The sequence below is a fragment of the Coturnix japonica genome, chromosome 15, assembly GCF_054131305.1.
Source record: "Coturnix japonica strain WE chromosome 15, WE-NBRP24, whole genome shotgun sequence".
Taxonomy (NCBI): domain Eukaryota; kingdom Metazoa; phylum Chordata; class Aves; order Galliformes; family Phasianidae; genus Coturnix; species Coturnix japonica.
The window spans coordinates 1,179,874-1,194,951 of NC_140677.1; the positions used below are offsets into that span (position 1 = coordinate 1,179,874).

The 15,078-nt window shown below is 42.4% G+C and overlaps 1 protein-coding gene across 13 annotated transcripts in view; it reads right to left on the minus strand.

The window, feature by feature from the left end:
• The window catches only part of GRM7 (glutamate metabotropic receptor 7), a 210,660-nt gene that overhangs the window by 52,460 nt on the left and 143,122 nt on the right, over positions 1 to 15,078 (minus strand). For 6 of the 13 annotated variants that reach the window (XR_014934771.1, XM_032447244.2, XM_015875339.3 and 3 more), the window contains exon 7: positions 12,896 to 13,035. The exons of 3 other annotated variants lie outside the window; for them this stretch is intronic. Coding sequence is in view for 9 of the 10 variants with exons in the window: in XM_032447244.2 (XP_032303135.2) it covers positions 12,896 to 13,035 (140 nt within the window). In the remaining variant the exon portion in view is untranslated. Of the gene's footprint in view, positions 1 to 8,053; positions 9,612 to 10,504; positions 10,758 to 11,664; positions 11,686 to 12,851; positions 13,036 to 15,078 lie in introns of those variants that run through there. 4 more of the 13 variants (XM_032447246.2, XM_085516722.1, XM_085516725.1 and 1 more) reach the window with 4 other exon arrangements.

A 15,078-nucleotide genomic window follows, 5' to 3' on the forward strand; every position in this document is an offset into this window, starting at 1 on the left:
GGAGCCCCCATTTGCTATCACAGCTACTAACCACAGAATTTACTTGATGCTGGTTTTATGGCGTGCATTGATATGAAACGAGGAAAGCATCCACCTGCACACATTTTGACCCAGCCTACAGCCACAAAAGGGTTCTCACCAATTTTCTACACAGCTCAGAGAACCACAGAGTTATTAATGCATCATCACATCCCCCTACGCCTCCAGACCCAGAAAAAGGAGAATTTCCATATTCTCCAAAGTATCCTGTGCACTGCCAGATAGTGGGAACAGCCTGAAGGTATCTCCTTCTGAACAGATACCGGTGTGAGGAGATAAATAGGAGATCAGGCGAAATTATGGAAAGTTCTTTTCTGGTCTGCTGGGACCACGCCATGATAACTCTGTATCACTGCCCTCAGAAAGGCTCACGGTGCTCTGTTGCTTCTGGCTAGAAAATTAATAATGAAAACTGCTGTCAGATAAACCACCTGCCACCGAGGAAGGCGCTGGGAGCAGAGAGTCTGATCCAAACTGGAGATGCTTTCCCCACAAACACACACAAAGTATTTTTGAAGCGTTTTACCATCTTTGTCATAAATTACTGCTTCATAACTGCATTCAGAAGTGTAAACAAAAGCAACAAACTGTCCAGCTGTGTATTGGGAGCCCTGGGAGCTGATGGCTGTACCTAACATACATTCTATTCTCCTATTCCCAGCCTTTACTGCGGTTTCTTTGAAACAGGCTTTTGAAAACCTGAATCTAGAAATGACTTCTATTGTGTGGAGGAATTGTTACATTCAGTCCCTTCTTTTATTTACTTAAATCTATAAACCTTCTTCTATTTAATGACATTTTCCCCCCAGTACTTCTGGCCTCTTTGAGCTGGAAACGACTTACTTCCAGATTTTGCCAAGTTCAGAGTTTCAGGATCAGGACCTGATGAAAAAGCAAGGATAATTTTTGCCCACAATTACTGTAATAGGACTGTCAACGAAAACAAAACAGCAGAGCATTTCATTCGATACAATCTAATAGCAGCAAACCATGGGATCTGCTGCTGTTAGGTTCAGATAAAAGCAGTATTTTTAAGCAGTCCATATGAAAGCAAGCACTTTTGGTCTTCACTTCTGCCCTCAGCAGCCTGGGCATAGTGCCAGTCCTGCCTGCAGCCTTCCCTCCCAAGATTGGCACCTAATTCGCAGCTGGTCAGAATCTGGATGGCAGATGAGAAGCAGGACAGGCACTTCTTCATGGCCTTCCTTCAATTTTCTTCCATTTCCCCATCCAGAAACCGGAGGTATTGTCAGTTATGTTTACAAACAAAGACCTGCCATTTTTTCCTTAGACTGATGGATGAAGAGTGCTAAGCACTTATAGAAGATTTATAAGTAAATATAAGAAACATGTATCCCATAACAAAAAAAGTAGTTACCTGAAAACTCTAATCCTATAACTTAGAAAGCGGTAAGTAAGTAATTTGAGAAGGTACTCTTGCAATAAATACAGATGTTGCCTTTTTTTGGTACAATCTCCTGTTTTGGGACCCACAGCACTGAGGGATTGGCTTTTCCAGCCTCACCCAGAATAAACATCAGCAAGAAATACTCAGTCTGCCTCATAAGGACTAGCATAATTGTTCATTTTAATGAATAAAGTTGATACATGACTATAATTTAAACATCTCTGCTTCTTTTTGCAGCACCACAAACATTTCTGTAATAAGCTATTTGTTCTGAACCTAATTGTTTCATGCAATGTTTGATTAAAATAAAAGTCAGTACAAAAATAATTACGTTACTGATAATTAACCTTCTCAGGAAAAAGATAGCTACTTTCCCCAATAGGATGTTTATAGCGGCGCTGCCATTAATTTCATGGACATATTTGGAAACAATTGCAGAGGATTGCACTCAGATTTATTGCTATCTCCCAGATTGCTTTCAGGCTCCTGTCACTAAGTCAGAGTTCAAACAGTTTTTGTACATTCAGCTTCCCAGATAGCAATATTTGAACGACTTAGCACTTCGGGCTTAGCTATTAATGTCTTGTAATTAGTTTTTCAATCCGGGGCTTCAACGTGATAACAGTTTTAAGCTAAGAATATGTCAACAACACACAGTCAACAAAGCTTCTTGCAAAATATCAACTAAAATCCCTTAAATAGATAAGCGATAAGCAAAACTAACGGAGAAAGACACAAATCTACCATCATGACTCACCCAGACACGTTTCACACATTGCTGTAACTTCTCCCTTCAGCTCCATTCTCTGGGGGCAGTGGCACTCAGCCCTGCAGGAGGGGCTGTGCCCCACCACCCCGTCCCCATGGCTGGGGGTCCTAACAGCCCTGGCACTGCTCCACTCCCGCACTTGGTGCTGGCTTCCAAAATGGGACTAAAATGGGCAGCTCCAGAGGAACTGCAGCAGCACCTCAGTTTTCCCACCACGTTGAGATACTCATCTTACATCTATCCAAGTATTCTCTTCTTAAAACAGGAGTTAAAAGACACTGTGTGTGTTCTGCTCTGGTCTCTCCTACCACTGCCCGCTTTGTGCCAGGGAGGACTGTGGGCATAGCCACAGCCACATCTATCATTTACTCATCATTTACGTGATGAGTAAATCAGCGCTCAAACCAAAGGCAGTGATAACTCATCACTGCTCACAGGCTTGCAGCCAAAGCCTAGCAGTTCTGTGCAGTCAGCACAGCTCCATCAGCTCACACACCATCCCCTGCTGCTGTACCCGCACTGAACTCTCAGCCATACGTCGCCCACTGGGCTGAGATCTCCAGGCTCCACGTTGGAACTGCTTTGTGATGATCTCATAACAATCAGTTCTTAACCTACACAGAAACACGATGAATCTTCCTTTTCTCATCTTACTGTTGGTTTAGTTTGATATTTGTAGTTATTTTCCAGTGATCTCACCTGCCTCGATAGCACCGGACAGCGACTGCAATGAGTGCTGGTAACAACACTGCTAATGAGATCCAAAGGCTATTTGTCCTACATCAAACCAAGGACAATTTTAGCACAACAGCAATTCAGAGAGAAACGCTTAATCGCCAGTTTTTGCAAAAATGCTCATTATATATTCCTGTTGACACACAATAAAGCTGAAAATTAATTATTTTAATGCTTTTGTATCAGACTACAGCTTCCTGTTGTCTTCTCGGTAATGGGATGGGATGGGCCATGCATCTTCAGAATTCATCCTGCAGCCCCTGCATAATTTTTTTTAATTAAAAAAGAATATATGCTTCTAAATGTGCATTTATAATTAACTGTAGATATCTATTCAAGTTGATAAGTTAGAGCAAATATATCTTCTGAAGTACTCGGAAAGGATTTTTCATCCTGACTTGGTTTACAATTAGTTTCTGTAATCAGCACCCAGCCTGCTGCTCCGACCAATGCGGCCTTCTGCTGTCCTTTGCGCTGTGCTCAGCACTTTGTCCCCAGTGCGCTTTACTGCCAGACCTGTCAGAGTGGACTCGAGGCCAACAGTCTTCTTCCCTACTTCCCGAAACAGAAATAAGCTCACAGTGCCTTTAATATTTTACATGCAGAAAATAACAGCTCCCATGGGGGGAGCAACACCGCCACACTTACACTCCCAGACTCATTTCAGAGCCTAACATGTTCATTCAAAGATTAATAAAACCAGCCATTGCTGTCCACTGTCCTTATGCTGCAGCCACTCAACCAATATCAGAAACTTTTAGGGGATAATTTGGTTTCCAAAGCTTTTCTTCATTCCCTACTACAATCTACTGTAGTGCAAACCTCAGTGACAAATTATCTGATATTTTTAAGGGGCATCTTGGGGAAAAAAGGGGAGAAAAGAAAACCTACTGCATGGCATTATGGGGATACTTATGCATCAGATTTCAGCTTTATACAGGAAGATGATGGCTCACTGTGAGACCACCCTTAAATGCCTTAATCAAGTGATGCTCCCACTGATTTCAGTTGGAGTTCTGCTTCAGTGAGGAAGTGATGGATCGGTGTTTAATTATACCATAAATCAACTTGAAATCACCAACAGTTACCCCCAGGATGCCCAAGAGGAACAGCCGTCAGACATAGATTGCATTGTAAGAAGTGCTAACACTTAAAAAACTTCTACTCTTGAAGGGTGGTAGGGAGGAGGGAGGGAGGAAGGAGGGGGTTTAACCAACTTGGTATGGGGATCAAAAAAATAGCTCATTTCAGTTCAGCTACTCATTCATATTGCACAGACCACACACAGTCTGCAATTCCAAGTCTCCCTGTTGCTGAAACCGGACCAACATTTAACCCAGCATCACGTATCTGGAGAGCATCAGTGGCACAGCCCATTTAGAGGCTGATTCAGTAGACAGGACCGGGAGTGGGGTGGGTCGGCCACCAGCAGGGCTCAGAGAGGTGGCCCTGGCAGAACTTGTGACCCACAGATGTCAGCCTGAAAAGAGCCCAGTCGTCCCACTGCTGACAGCCCACACTTCTGTCAGCTCCTGATGTTTCTGTGGTCGTGTAGAAGGAGATAAAACACTGCTTAATTAAAGGAGCAATTTACAGCTTGTCTGGCACCAAACTGGGACAGTGAAAGCAGGTTATGTTCATAGTATACTGGACTATTATAAACATTTTATGCCTTTGGCATAAGCCAGCTTGTCCTGTACTGTCACGGCCTTCGTCAAAGCACAGCTGGAGCCGGTGCCATGCGCGGCCACCCCACACGCACCTCCATGCAGTGCAGCACTCATACGCACAGTGGTGTGAAAGAGAGATGAAAGGTTTCATTTCAAAGCGAGGTGGCCCAGTTACAGACTCAGATAAGAGAAACTGCTCAATATTTTACAGCTGGGCTGGAAACGGCCTTAGCAAAGTCGCTTTCAATCACAGATTTTTGCTTCCATCTGCTTTTCAGGATGGTTGGACACAATGGTGCATGTCTTATTTCAAATATACCCACGCTGCCACTAGAATAAAAGTAAGAAACTTAAAAGTCATGAAGTACGCAATAAACAATTAGATAAGGGAACCTCACACCTGGCTCCTGACAAAGAGGGCTGAAATGGTCCCACAACCCCCCTGCTGCTTCCACCCCAACATCTGTAAGGAGCAGCAAATGCAGCAGCACGTGCTAAATAGGATGGAGGAAGCTCTGCTACGGCATAATGAAGGTATAGCAGAGCGAGATGAAAGCCAAGGCAGCAGCACATGCAGCTTTCTGTACATAACCAAGGACTCAAACAGACCTTCCCTGGGTATCTGAAGCTCTGCAGTTGCTCCATGGCTGTCCTAGAAATGGAGACTAAAGGGATTCAATTGTGCAGGATGACAAAGATCCCTCAATCCAAAGTACCAAACCACCTAAAAACCAGCTTGATATTGGGTCAAAGTAATTGCTTAGTATTTAAGTGAACAGTTGAAATCAAATGTTCTGTTCTAATACGTTCGTAATACTCAGAATTTTTCAAGTTCAAGTTCCCAATAACAAGATGAGATGACAAGGGCAGCTAGAAGCAAAGGCAGGAATTCTGGTTTTTCTCCCCAGAACTCATTTTCAGAGTTATTTTTCATGGTATGGCCATGAGCTGACCTTACCCAGGTTTTCAAAAAGGATTATCCCTTGATGCTTATTTATCTCTGCTTATGAGCTAATAACTTCTTTTTCTGTTATTTACGGTTGCAAAAAAGAAATACATCTGCCAAATCTGATATATTACTTTCAAAATGGAAAGGGTAATAACTAGAGATGTACCAAATGGCAGGTGTGTAATTTGGATAGCATTTATCTTGAAGTGCCTGCCAACTCAAAATGCTTCAGTTTATTTATCCTACTAATTTCCAAGCTGATTCAAAGACCAGTATGTGCTAGTCAAATTATTTGGTCCTGGTCTTCCCTTTTTAAAGGATCAGCATCAATTGTACAGTAATTTTCTCATCATCCTGCTGAGCACCCTCAATATGCCACTATCTCCGCTGGGCATCCTTTGCAGCACAGACAACCTTCCTTTCCTCCCCCCTGGAATGCAGCAATGCATTACAGTTGCAGAGGCATCCCAACTAGCAGAGAACAGCCTGTGCTGTTTTTTCCAGTTGTTTTTCTGAAAGAAAAATCATCCAAGCTTTGGCTTTTGCCGATGGAAGTGAAGTCCATACTGCTGGTATCGTTTCATCTGCCTGTCTGAAAGACAGACTGTGTGAGAATGGAACAAAATACCTCATTATAGGCAACATTTCTAGCTGCTATTGGGAGCTGGATGCTCAGATGCCACATTTAATGGTCAAATACACACTCTCCATATCATAAAAAGGTGTAATTAACAAGTAAACAAGGTTGTTTCATGGGAATAATTTACTGCAGCATTTTCATATTAAAAGTACATTTTCAGATCACTGGAAGAAGAAGCAAGCAAACAGTGAAACAAAACAAACTTCAGGGAAAGCCTCTTTTAAGTGCAAACTAAAGGCACTTTTCAGCTCTATTTGGGGCTGTTATTGCCTACCATACAAATGACTAGCCTGAGACACATTGTGATGCATACTACATACCCAATATTGTTCTCTTCCTGCAAACCACATCGATTTTCTATGTAAGTTAGTATCCAGGGACATTTAAAAATGATTATTTTTGACCCACTCAGTGCATGGACTCCTTTGAGAACCTTTATAATTTGCTTAATCATTGGAAATTCTAATGACCATTCACACAGTCCTGGTGTGGGCAGAGCCTGTTGAAAACCCTTTATGGAATTTCTGCCTTCCCTCTAAAGTAAATGAGAGCAGTATTACATAACCATCATAACTCATAATTCCATTCTTCTATCCCCAATGCTCACATCTGTATGGTCTCAACATTTCGTTTTACAAAACACAGCTGGATTGTGCTTTGGGGCCTCAAAAACAGGACACCACCAACCATTCCCCTGTCTGTTAATGTAATTCCCTAAAATTCTTTGCACAAAAAAGCTGAAAGACAGGAGCTGGAAGCTTCACCCAGATAACCCTGCATTTAATCTTTCTCAGGTATCTGAGTGGATCCCATAGACCATCTCAGGTCCCATCAGACAGCTCAGATGAGTGAGCCCAGCGGTTCAAGATGAATTATCTTAAGTACACTCTCAGTCTGGTTTCTCGTAGCATTTATGTCCTTACTAACATTTTACCTTGTGATATTCTTAGACCTGGAGAAAATTATACTGATGCTCATGGTTACCAAAAGCTGGTATAGCTTAATTCACTTTGCTTTGCCTAAGGTAGCGCAGATCATGCAGAATACATTACCGTCTAAGTGAAATGGGTCAATAACAAACAAGAAATGACATTTCACATCTTTAATCCCAAGTCTGAGTTAGTTTTCAGAGTGAGGTGCAAAATTTAACTATTGCCTCCTACTTACATGTAGTACAGATTTAAATAGAAAGCTCAAACCACAGAATAAAACTTACTTAAAAAAAACTTTACTTAAAAAAAACCATATATATATATATATGTATATATATATATATATATGGTGTGCATATATATGTATATGCACACATATACATATATATGTATAGATATACATATGTAATATATAGTTCTTGTGACTTCCAAGTATGGCAAGTAAGCTCCAGGACTATCACTGAGCACTGAACACTGTTGAATGGCTGCTTGGATCTGGCTGCTATTCTGGGTATTTCACTAAGAGATCTGTACGTGTAGGTCTCCTGCCAGAAGATCAGACATGTTATTCTTTCTGTTAGCTCTCTATTTAAAATATTTTCAAATTCTGTTACAGAGAGGTTTGTGGCATTTAAATAGATTAGACTGAGCAGAAATAGCTGAACAGGTATTGAACAGATGATAACAAAGTTATCTAATATACTTGTGGGGAAAAAAAGAATCCCAGTGTGGAAGTCGCACTGCTGCCCAATAACCACCCTCAGAACCGGGTCAGCTCCCTACTCCTGTACATCCAGAGACATGGGGGGTCATGGATGTTACTTGAAAACACGGCTGTTTTCTGTCTATATTCCCTCTCCTCTATATCACTGCACTGAACCCCCAGCGAAGAAAACAGCACAGCACAGCTATTTCCCAAGGATGAGGGAGTTTATTAATAAGCACAGAGTGGTTTCCTTTGCACTACAGAACATGAACCAGGATTTATAAGGAGTTAGATTCACACAGTGTACATATTTATGGAACACTATTGATAATTATCAATACAATTCATCTTCTAAGCACTTGTTTAGAAAGATTGCTGTGATAAATCACTTCCTGCTGGAGGAGATTATAGGAAGAGCAAGAAATTGCCCAACCATTGGCCTTCTGACTCTGCACACAAAGGCTCTATTCAGGTGGCAGTCATGTTTCAACATCTGCACTGCTTAATGCTGCTAAACTATTTACCATTCAAGAGCACCTCATTAAAACAATACAGATTTGTTTGTTCATTTTCGCACACAGGGTTTTTAGGCATCTTTAATATGTATTTGTTCCTGCTTACAAAAAAGTTAATAAGAAACATTTTAATTTCACTTGGAACTAACAGTGAACTCAGTCTGATGCTTTGCAAGTGACATGCGTTTCGAGCTGGGGCTCCCTGCAATATCCCTGTAGTATAGCAGTGAGCAGAGCAACACGTTTCCCACCTCTGCTCTTTATCAGCTGGGGATGCACCTTCAATCATCCTGAAATGCACTTCAGTCTCAGACCAGCACCCAGCTGCCCAGTGGGGGGCACCTTTATGCACCACAGCACTGAGCAGGTGATGCTGATGTAATTAGAACAATATGATGCAACCTACACGGACACCAATAGATGAGAGGCACAGCTCTCAGCCCAGACCTACAGCTCATCATGGGGGACCTCAGTGCCAACAACTCGTTTGTTCCCTCTGCAAGGGCCCAGACCTCATGGGACGGGTTTCACCAGCCTGCTCACAGTGCTGCTGCCATGGTGCTGGCACAGCTTCACCAAGCCCAAGCTCAGAGGGATTAAACCATACAACAAACTGCCAACTGCAAATAGCTTTGGCTTTAATGACACCCAAGAGCTTGTCAATGCAAAACAGGAAAGCAGGGTAGAGATGGAAGAAAAAAGCTGTTCAAAGACAGCCACAATGCAGGATGCTGCTTCTGCAGCAAATGGTACAGGGGTGTGGGAACGAGTTTAAGAACTGCAGGGAAATGGTGGAGACAAGAATGGGATAGAGTCTGAGGGAACATGATAAAGAATGCTGCTGTGCTGGGGTATGCAATAGACAAATGCTTGGAAAAACAAAATTCAGCAAATTCATGGGCATTCTATTCCCTTTACTTTTGGATTTTGACAGCTCAAGGGCAGTTGCAGAGGTTTGGACATGAAAACATAATAAACCCGAGGTATGCTGAGTTAACTATATAGAGAAAGAGAAGCAGTATCACTACATCTCCCATGAGAACCCCCCATTCGTCTAGAGACAACCCATTTCTTCTTCCTTCAGGAACATCAGCTCCTCCAGGAAAGCCATGTTTGTCCTTTCCAGGTACCTCAAAGCACTGGAAGTCGCATTCACAGAAGTCAGTCAGTTCCTGGCATTTCTAATTGCCTTCCATTGGCCAACCTCTAACAGAGGCACACACATCAGGAAGGTACCCATTACAGGATCTGTGGGGTAAAACAGCACAGACAGTTCACTGCCTTTCTAAAATTCAAAGTTCCAATTTAAGACACGAAAACTGAGTCTCTTGGCCATTCTGCCTTCATCCTTAACCCATGGCAAGCTCCCCTATTTCTTACTGCATGAATAGCACAAATGATGGTAATCAAGTTATTAAAACAAACAATAACACAACAAAAACAAAATCCTCCGCACGCTAAAAGTTACTCAGTGTAAAAGCAAAGCAAACAAAACCCAGCTGCTATCTGACATCTTCTCCCCACGGTATATTTCCTCCTTCCCATCAGTAGATTTTTCTGAAACACATTCAAAATAGTTCTCCTTATGCTGATGCTTTTATTTTATAAATACAAGTTATATATATGTGTAGTAATACATGAGCACACTCTCAGCCCTGGAGAAGTACAGGAGAGTCCAGGAAACCTAGAACATAGGCCAGCAGTGCTCTCATCTAATTGCACGGGCTGCACCTCTGCCATTGAGCAGGGTCGGGGTTCACAAGACTGCATGTCAGTGGGGACGCAGCTGGCCAAGTTTCCAACCCTAAAATCCAGGGAAGGCATTTCAAACCATAAGAGGGCACACATTATAAATACTGTTTACCGAATCTGTGTGCCAGGGGCTGAGTGGGGGTTGACAGAACTTGACATAACCCTCGTGACATGCTCTGCCGTGACCTCCTGCGGGAGATGGTGGGGCATCATGTAATCAACCTCACTGCAGGGAGAACACAGCACTGCATCAGTTTTTCATGGAACACTGGCCAAACCATTTAAAATTAGACATCTGCTCATTTTATCCTTGCGTAGATATCTGTGAAATACAGCCAACGCTTTTACTAAATCATGCCTTGAGCGCTAGGCTAAGCTGTGTTAGATTGCTTGAGATCAAGCAAGTGAAAGAAAACTTGGAAATTATATTGGCCTTATGTAAAAAGTACGTTATGGCCCAACTTTGCTGCAGTGAGAGGGATAAGGTATTTTCTTGGTAATCAATAAAATTCTGACCTCAGATACAGAAACGTAAATGCAGGGTGAGTCAGCTGCACTCAGAGGAGACACCTCACTTATGCTATAGGCAGATCAGAGCCTGACTCCTGTGCGCGAGGAGCAGACATCTGCTTTCAGCCAACACTGCTGCCAGACAAGAAAGAGAACGGGATACAAAGATGTGGAGAAGCAACTGGGATTTAGAGAAACACAATCTCAGACATCTCAAAAAACCAGGTTTATAAACTGATGATAGCAATGAGAAAACAAACTGGTGTGGCTTATTGTAAGACTTGTAAATATATGTTGCTAAAGATCTCCTCAGCCTATCTACTGTCTTTTGCAACAGAAAAAGAGAAGTCAGCAGTTAGTGTCAAGTTCTACATGAAAAAGAATATGGTGCAGCTAATCAAGATTAATCAGCATCATGATTCCATACTTCTGCCTCTCACTACATTAGAGTGAGAACAGGAGGACAATATACACCATTTCAGGACTGGACTGACTATAGACTGAATAGCAACACTGCTTCCAAGGGAAAAATAATGAAATAATGGCAAAATGTTCTTCTTCAAATGTGGACAATGGTAAAGAAAAACACATTACTCAACTAGGTCAGCCTTTAGCACTTATTTACCTACCACTTTTGAGGCCTGGAACTCCCTTACCATTAATGGCAGCATAACTGGGCAGAACAACGTCTATCTTTTGTAACGGAGGGGATTTGGACACACAGAACTAAACCAGACGGCCCCAAATGGCAAATCTCATGCAAAACAAAGCACCATTTCAGCGTTTTCTAAATTAAAATCAGCACTCTCACCAACCATCCTTTGTCTCCCCTCTTCTGTTGGCATTAAAGAAATGAGAATTAGGAAAATATCCTGAAGCGTTACCTCGACATTCATTACTGAAAGTAAATTGCAGACTTTGGCAGTTTTCCTGGGAGACAGTTAATAGCAGCTTCTATTTTGTTTGGTTATTTTAGGGCATCCTTGACTCCTCTAAACTCCAGAATGTTCCTTATTATTGTAAGAAAAAACACACAGGGACTGTCATATCAAAGCTAATCCTGTGAGTGAGGAAAAGAGGAGTTACTGAGACAGTCTCAGCTATTGACACAACACTGTAGCCTTCAGGAGATGAGGGTGAGGAATGCTTTTTATGGAAACACGGAGCACAACGGCAGGAATACAAATCAAGCTCCATTAATTTAGTTTTAAATATTAATGAGCCAGGATGCGTAGTTTATATAAAGATTTACTTAATAAAATATTAACATTTTCACTAAAAGAATTGTGAATTCCAAGTTTATAAGGGAGTCAAGCATCAGAAGTTGTAAAAGACTGAAATAGCATGCAGCAAATCAAAGAGCATCAGAATTCCAGAAGAGCACAACATTGTGGTTAGTCTTAAAGGCTGCACCCTTTATAATCCACATTAACTACTGTTTGTACCAGGAGAGGAAAGAAAAGCCTTTTGTAGCAATTAGTATTCTTCTTCAGCAACACCCTGGCTATGTGTAGCTTCTGTTGTTAAAGAACAGTCAGATTGGACTGGAGGTATCATCTCTCTGGGAGTCAAAGAGCTACATGGTTAAACCTGCCCATCTCCCCCATGTATATGGGGCCCAAGCACATGCACAACATCAAGCAGGATGCCTGAGCCCAGATCTGTAGGCCAGGGACCTGTCATCACCCTCACGTGGATAGAGCTGACAAGAGCTCCCAGCTTTCTCAGACAACAGTCATATTTGTTTGTTCATCTGGGCAACATCAAAATGCCTGGGGAATCTTTGATCACCTATTCTTACATCCTTACTTTTCTTTCAGGCATCATTACAAAAGAGGTATCTCATTCATATGGATGCCTTTCACTTAAAAGTAACACAGAAGAAGTGAGTCACTCAAGAAATACTTCATTTCAGCTTGCTTAAAAACAGAAAAACTGGAGAGCATCTACAAATGAAAGCCCATCGGTTTCAAACCACAGCGCATTACTGCTTCATTTTCCAGCATGGCAACGAGGGACTCCAGACATACAAAGGTAATAAAATTTGCATGACTGCCTGATGTCCTTATCCGTCTGCAGAGCTCTGGTACTCACAGTACAGAGAAAAGGTGTCAGGAGAGATGCAAGAAATAATGCACTGCACAGCTGCAGAGAAGTAGTAATTAAGTTACTTCCTGCATGGAGGGGAAGGAGAGAAAACAGAACCAAACCATTTAATCACTGTACCTGAAAGCAAAGAAATGAGTGAGGAAAAACTGGCATGGACTCACGTTGAGCTGGAGGTCATCCGTCCACTGTCCGACCAGGCGGTATCCCGGGGTGCTGGTGTTGGTGGTGTGGTACTGGAAGATGTCGTAGCGCCCCGGTGCATCACCATTTTTGTTAAACATCACTGGAGTGCCAGCACTGCCTGGGGGAAGGAAACAAGACCAAATCCAACAAAAAAAAAAAAAAAAAAAAAAAGAAAAGAAAGAAAAAAAGAAAAGAAAAAGAAAGAAAAAGAGAAAAAGAAAAAGCCAAAGCTTTACAACAGCTATTTTATTTAGTCACGGCTGGGAGCTTTCAGCCTGTCAATGTATTTCAGGCATTGGCTATCTACCACCAAGCCATCTAACGCAGATACTTCTGGACACACTGGAATAATCCTAGTCCTCTTCCCTGATTAATCACTACTGCCCAACCCCACCAACTAAAAATAAAATGAAGCAAAACCAGATCAGCTTTCCTTCTCTCGAGCCTTGCAAACAGCAAGAAATATCAGAAGGCTTTTTTTCCTGCCCTCCAGCCTCCCTCCCCATCTCTCTTTCCTTAGGGAGTTCTTTACTGAAAATCACACTTGTGAATGGAGCCTCTAAATGATTTTTTTTCCCTCCAGAAAATGTTCCATCTGCTTCTGAGAGATACTGCTGTCAGAAGTCAGCCCAGGTCTAGTGAATCTTGATTGGCATCCAGAAATAGCTTCCTCCTCCACAATATGTTCTTATTCCTGTAATCAGCATGCAGTTGGGGTGGAAAAGAACAGACTAAACTATAGGAAGATCACTCCTTGTGTGCTCCCCTTATTGAGTCTCTCTGAAACTGACACGGGCTGAAAAGCACCTCGGGTTGGAGCTGTTCAGATCAGGATGCTGCACTGCTTCTACTGCCACGTACCAGGGTAACCAGCACAGGGCTGGGATGCAGGGCAGCAGCAAAGCAAGCATCCCTCCAGAGTTCCCCTATGCTGCTGCTGAGCAGAGCTGCCCTGCACTGACGCCCAGTGCTGCTATCAACCACTCCCAGTCCTTGCATGGGTAAGTGCTCCCCAGGGCACCTGTATTTTAATTGCCACAGTGTCAGAAGCGAACCCTTTCCTAAAGGAGAATTTAGATCAATGCTGCTCCTTTAAGGGTCACATTTATTACAACTTACATTAAAATAGGCTTCAGTGTGGCAGAGTAATATTGTGTCAAGATTGAAGATTTCAGCTCCAGCATCTCTATATTCCAAGCTGCTTCCTTCTGCACAACTTATTTTCTCTTTTTTTTCCCCCAAAGCAATGAAAAATCTCTCCTGTAGTAGCACTGAACTTTAAGATTATGGTTTTCTTCATGATTCCCATTCTTCATTGAATTCCAGAGAGCAATAGAAAATGTGAAGGAGTAAATTAGCATAGTTTTCATTGCAGCCCTGCTAAATGGCTTCCTGTCTATCCTGCAAGCCTCAGAGATTAGATGTGGATTCAGTTCAAAGGCTGGTACAAAAAATCTTCCACAGAGATCTCTCCTCTCCATTTCCCTACGAGCACAAGGCTGATATTTAATCGTCATTACAGATTCACGTAGATGGAACACATTTAGGATGAAAACACTTAGAGTGAAGAGGAATGGCCATAATTCCTCAGCTCCACAACTTCTAAAAGGCAGTACATTATCAGTTAAGCTTGTTTCTGGTTTGGGTTTTTGTTTGTTTGTTGTTTTGGTTTATTATCCCCAGAACTGACAAAAATAAAAGCACAACCCCAAAGCACCACTCCAAGCTGTGCTGTTTCTGTGCTCTGTGGGAGCAGTAGTATGTTTTGTCAGTCCTCACTGTCTGTTGCATATAGGCAGCCTTTAAAGATTACTTTGAATGCCACTGTTGAAGTGCAGTGCTGCATATGGCTGCTGCAGGACTGGCACAGGACAGCATCAGTGCTGGGTCACCTCCACAGTGCAGCTCCCAGACCTCATGTAGGTACCTGATTGCAGTGCACGACTGTTGCTGTCTGCAGGTCACCACCATTTCTGCTTTAGAATAATATAGGAAAAAAACCAAACCTGTCAAGATTCTGCAAACCACATCCATAGAAACAGCTATAGACAACCAGCTACAGATACACAGAGAACTGGGATAGTCCCAGGCCAGAAGACAAGTCAAAGCCTCCTGTTTTCCAGCTTTGAAATTGGAGTAATTGTACTCCCAGCCAAGGACC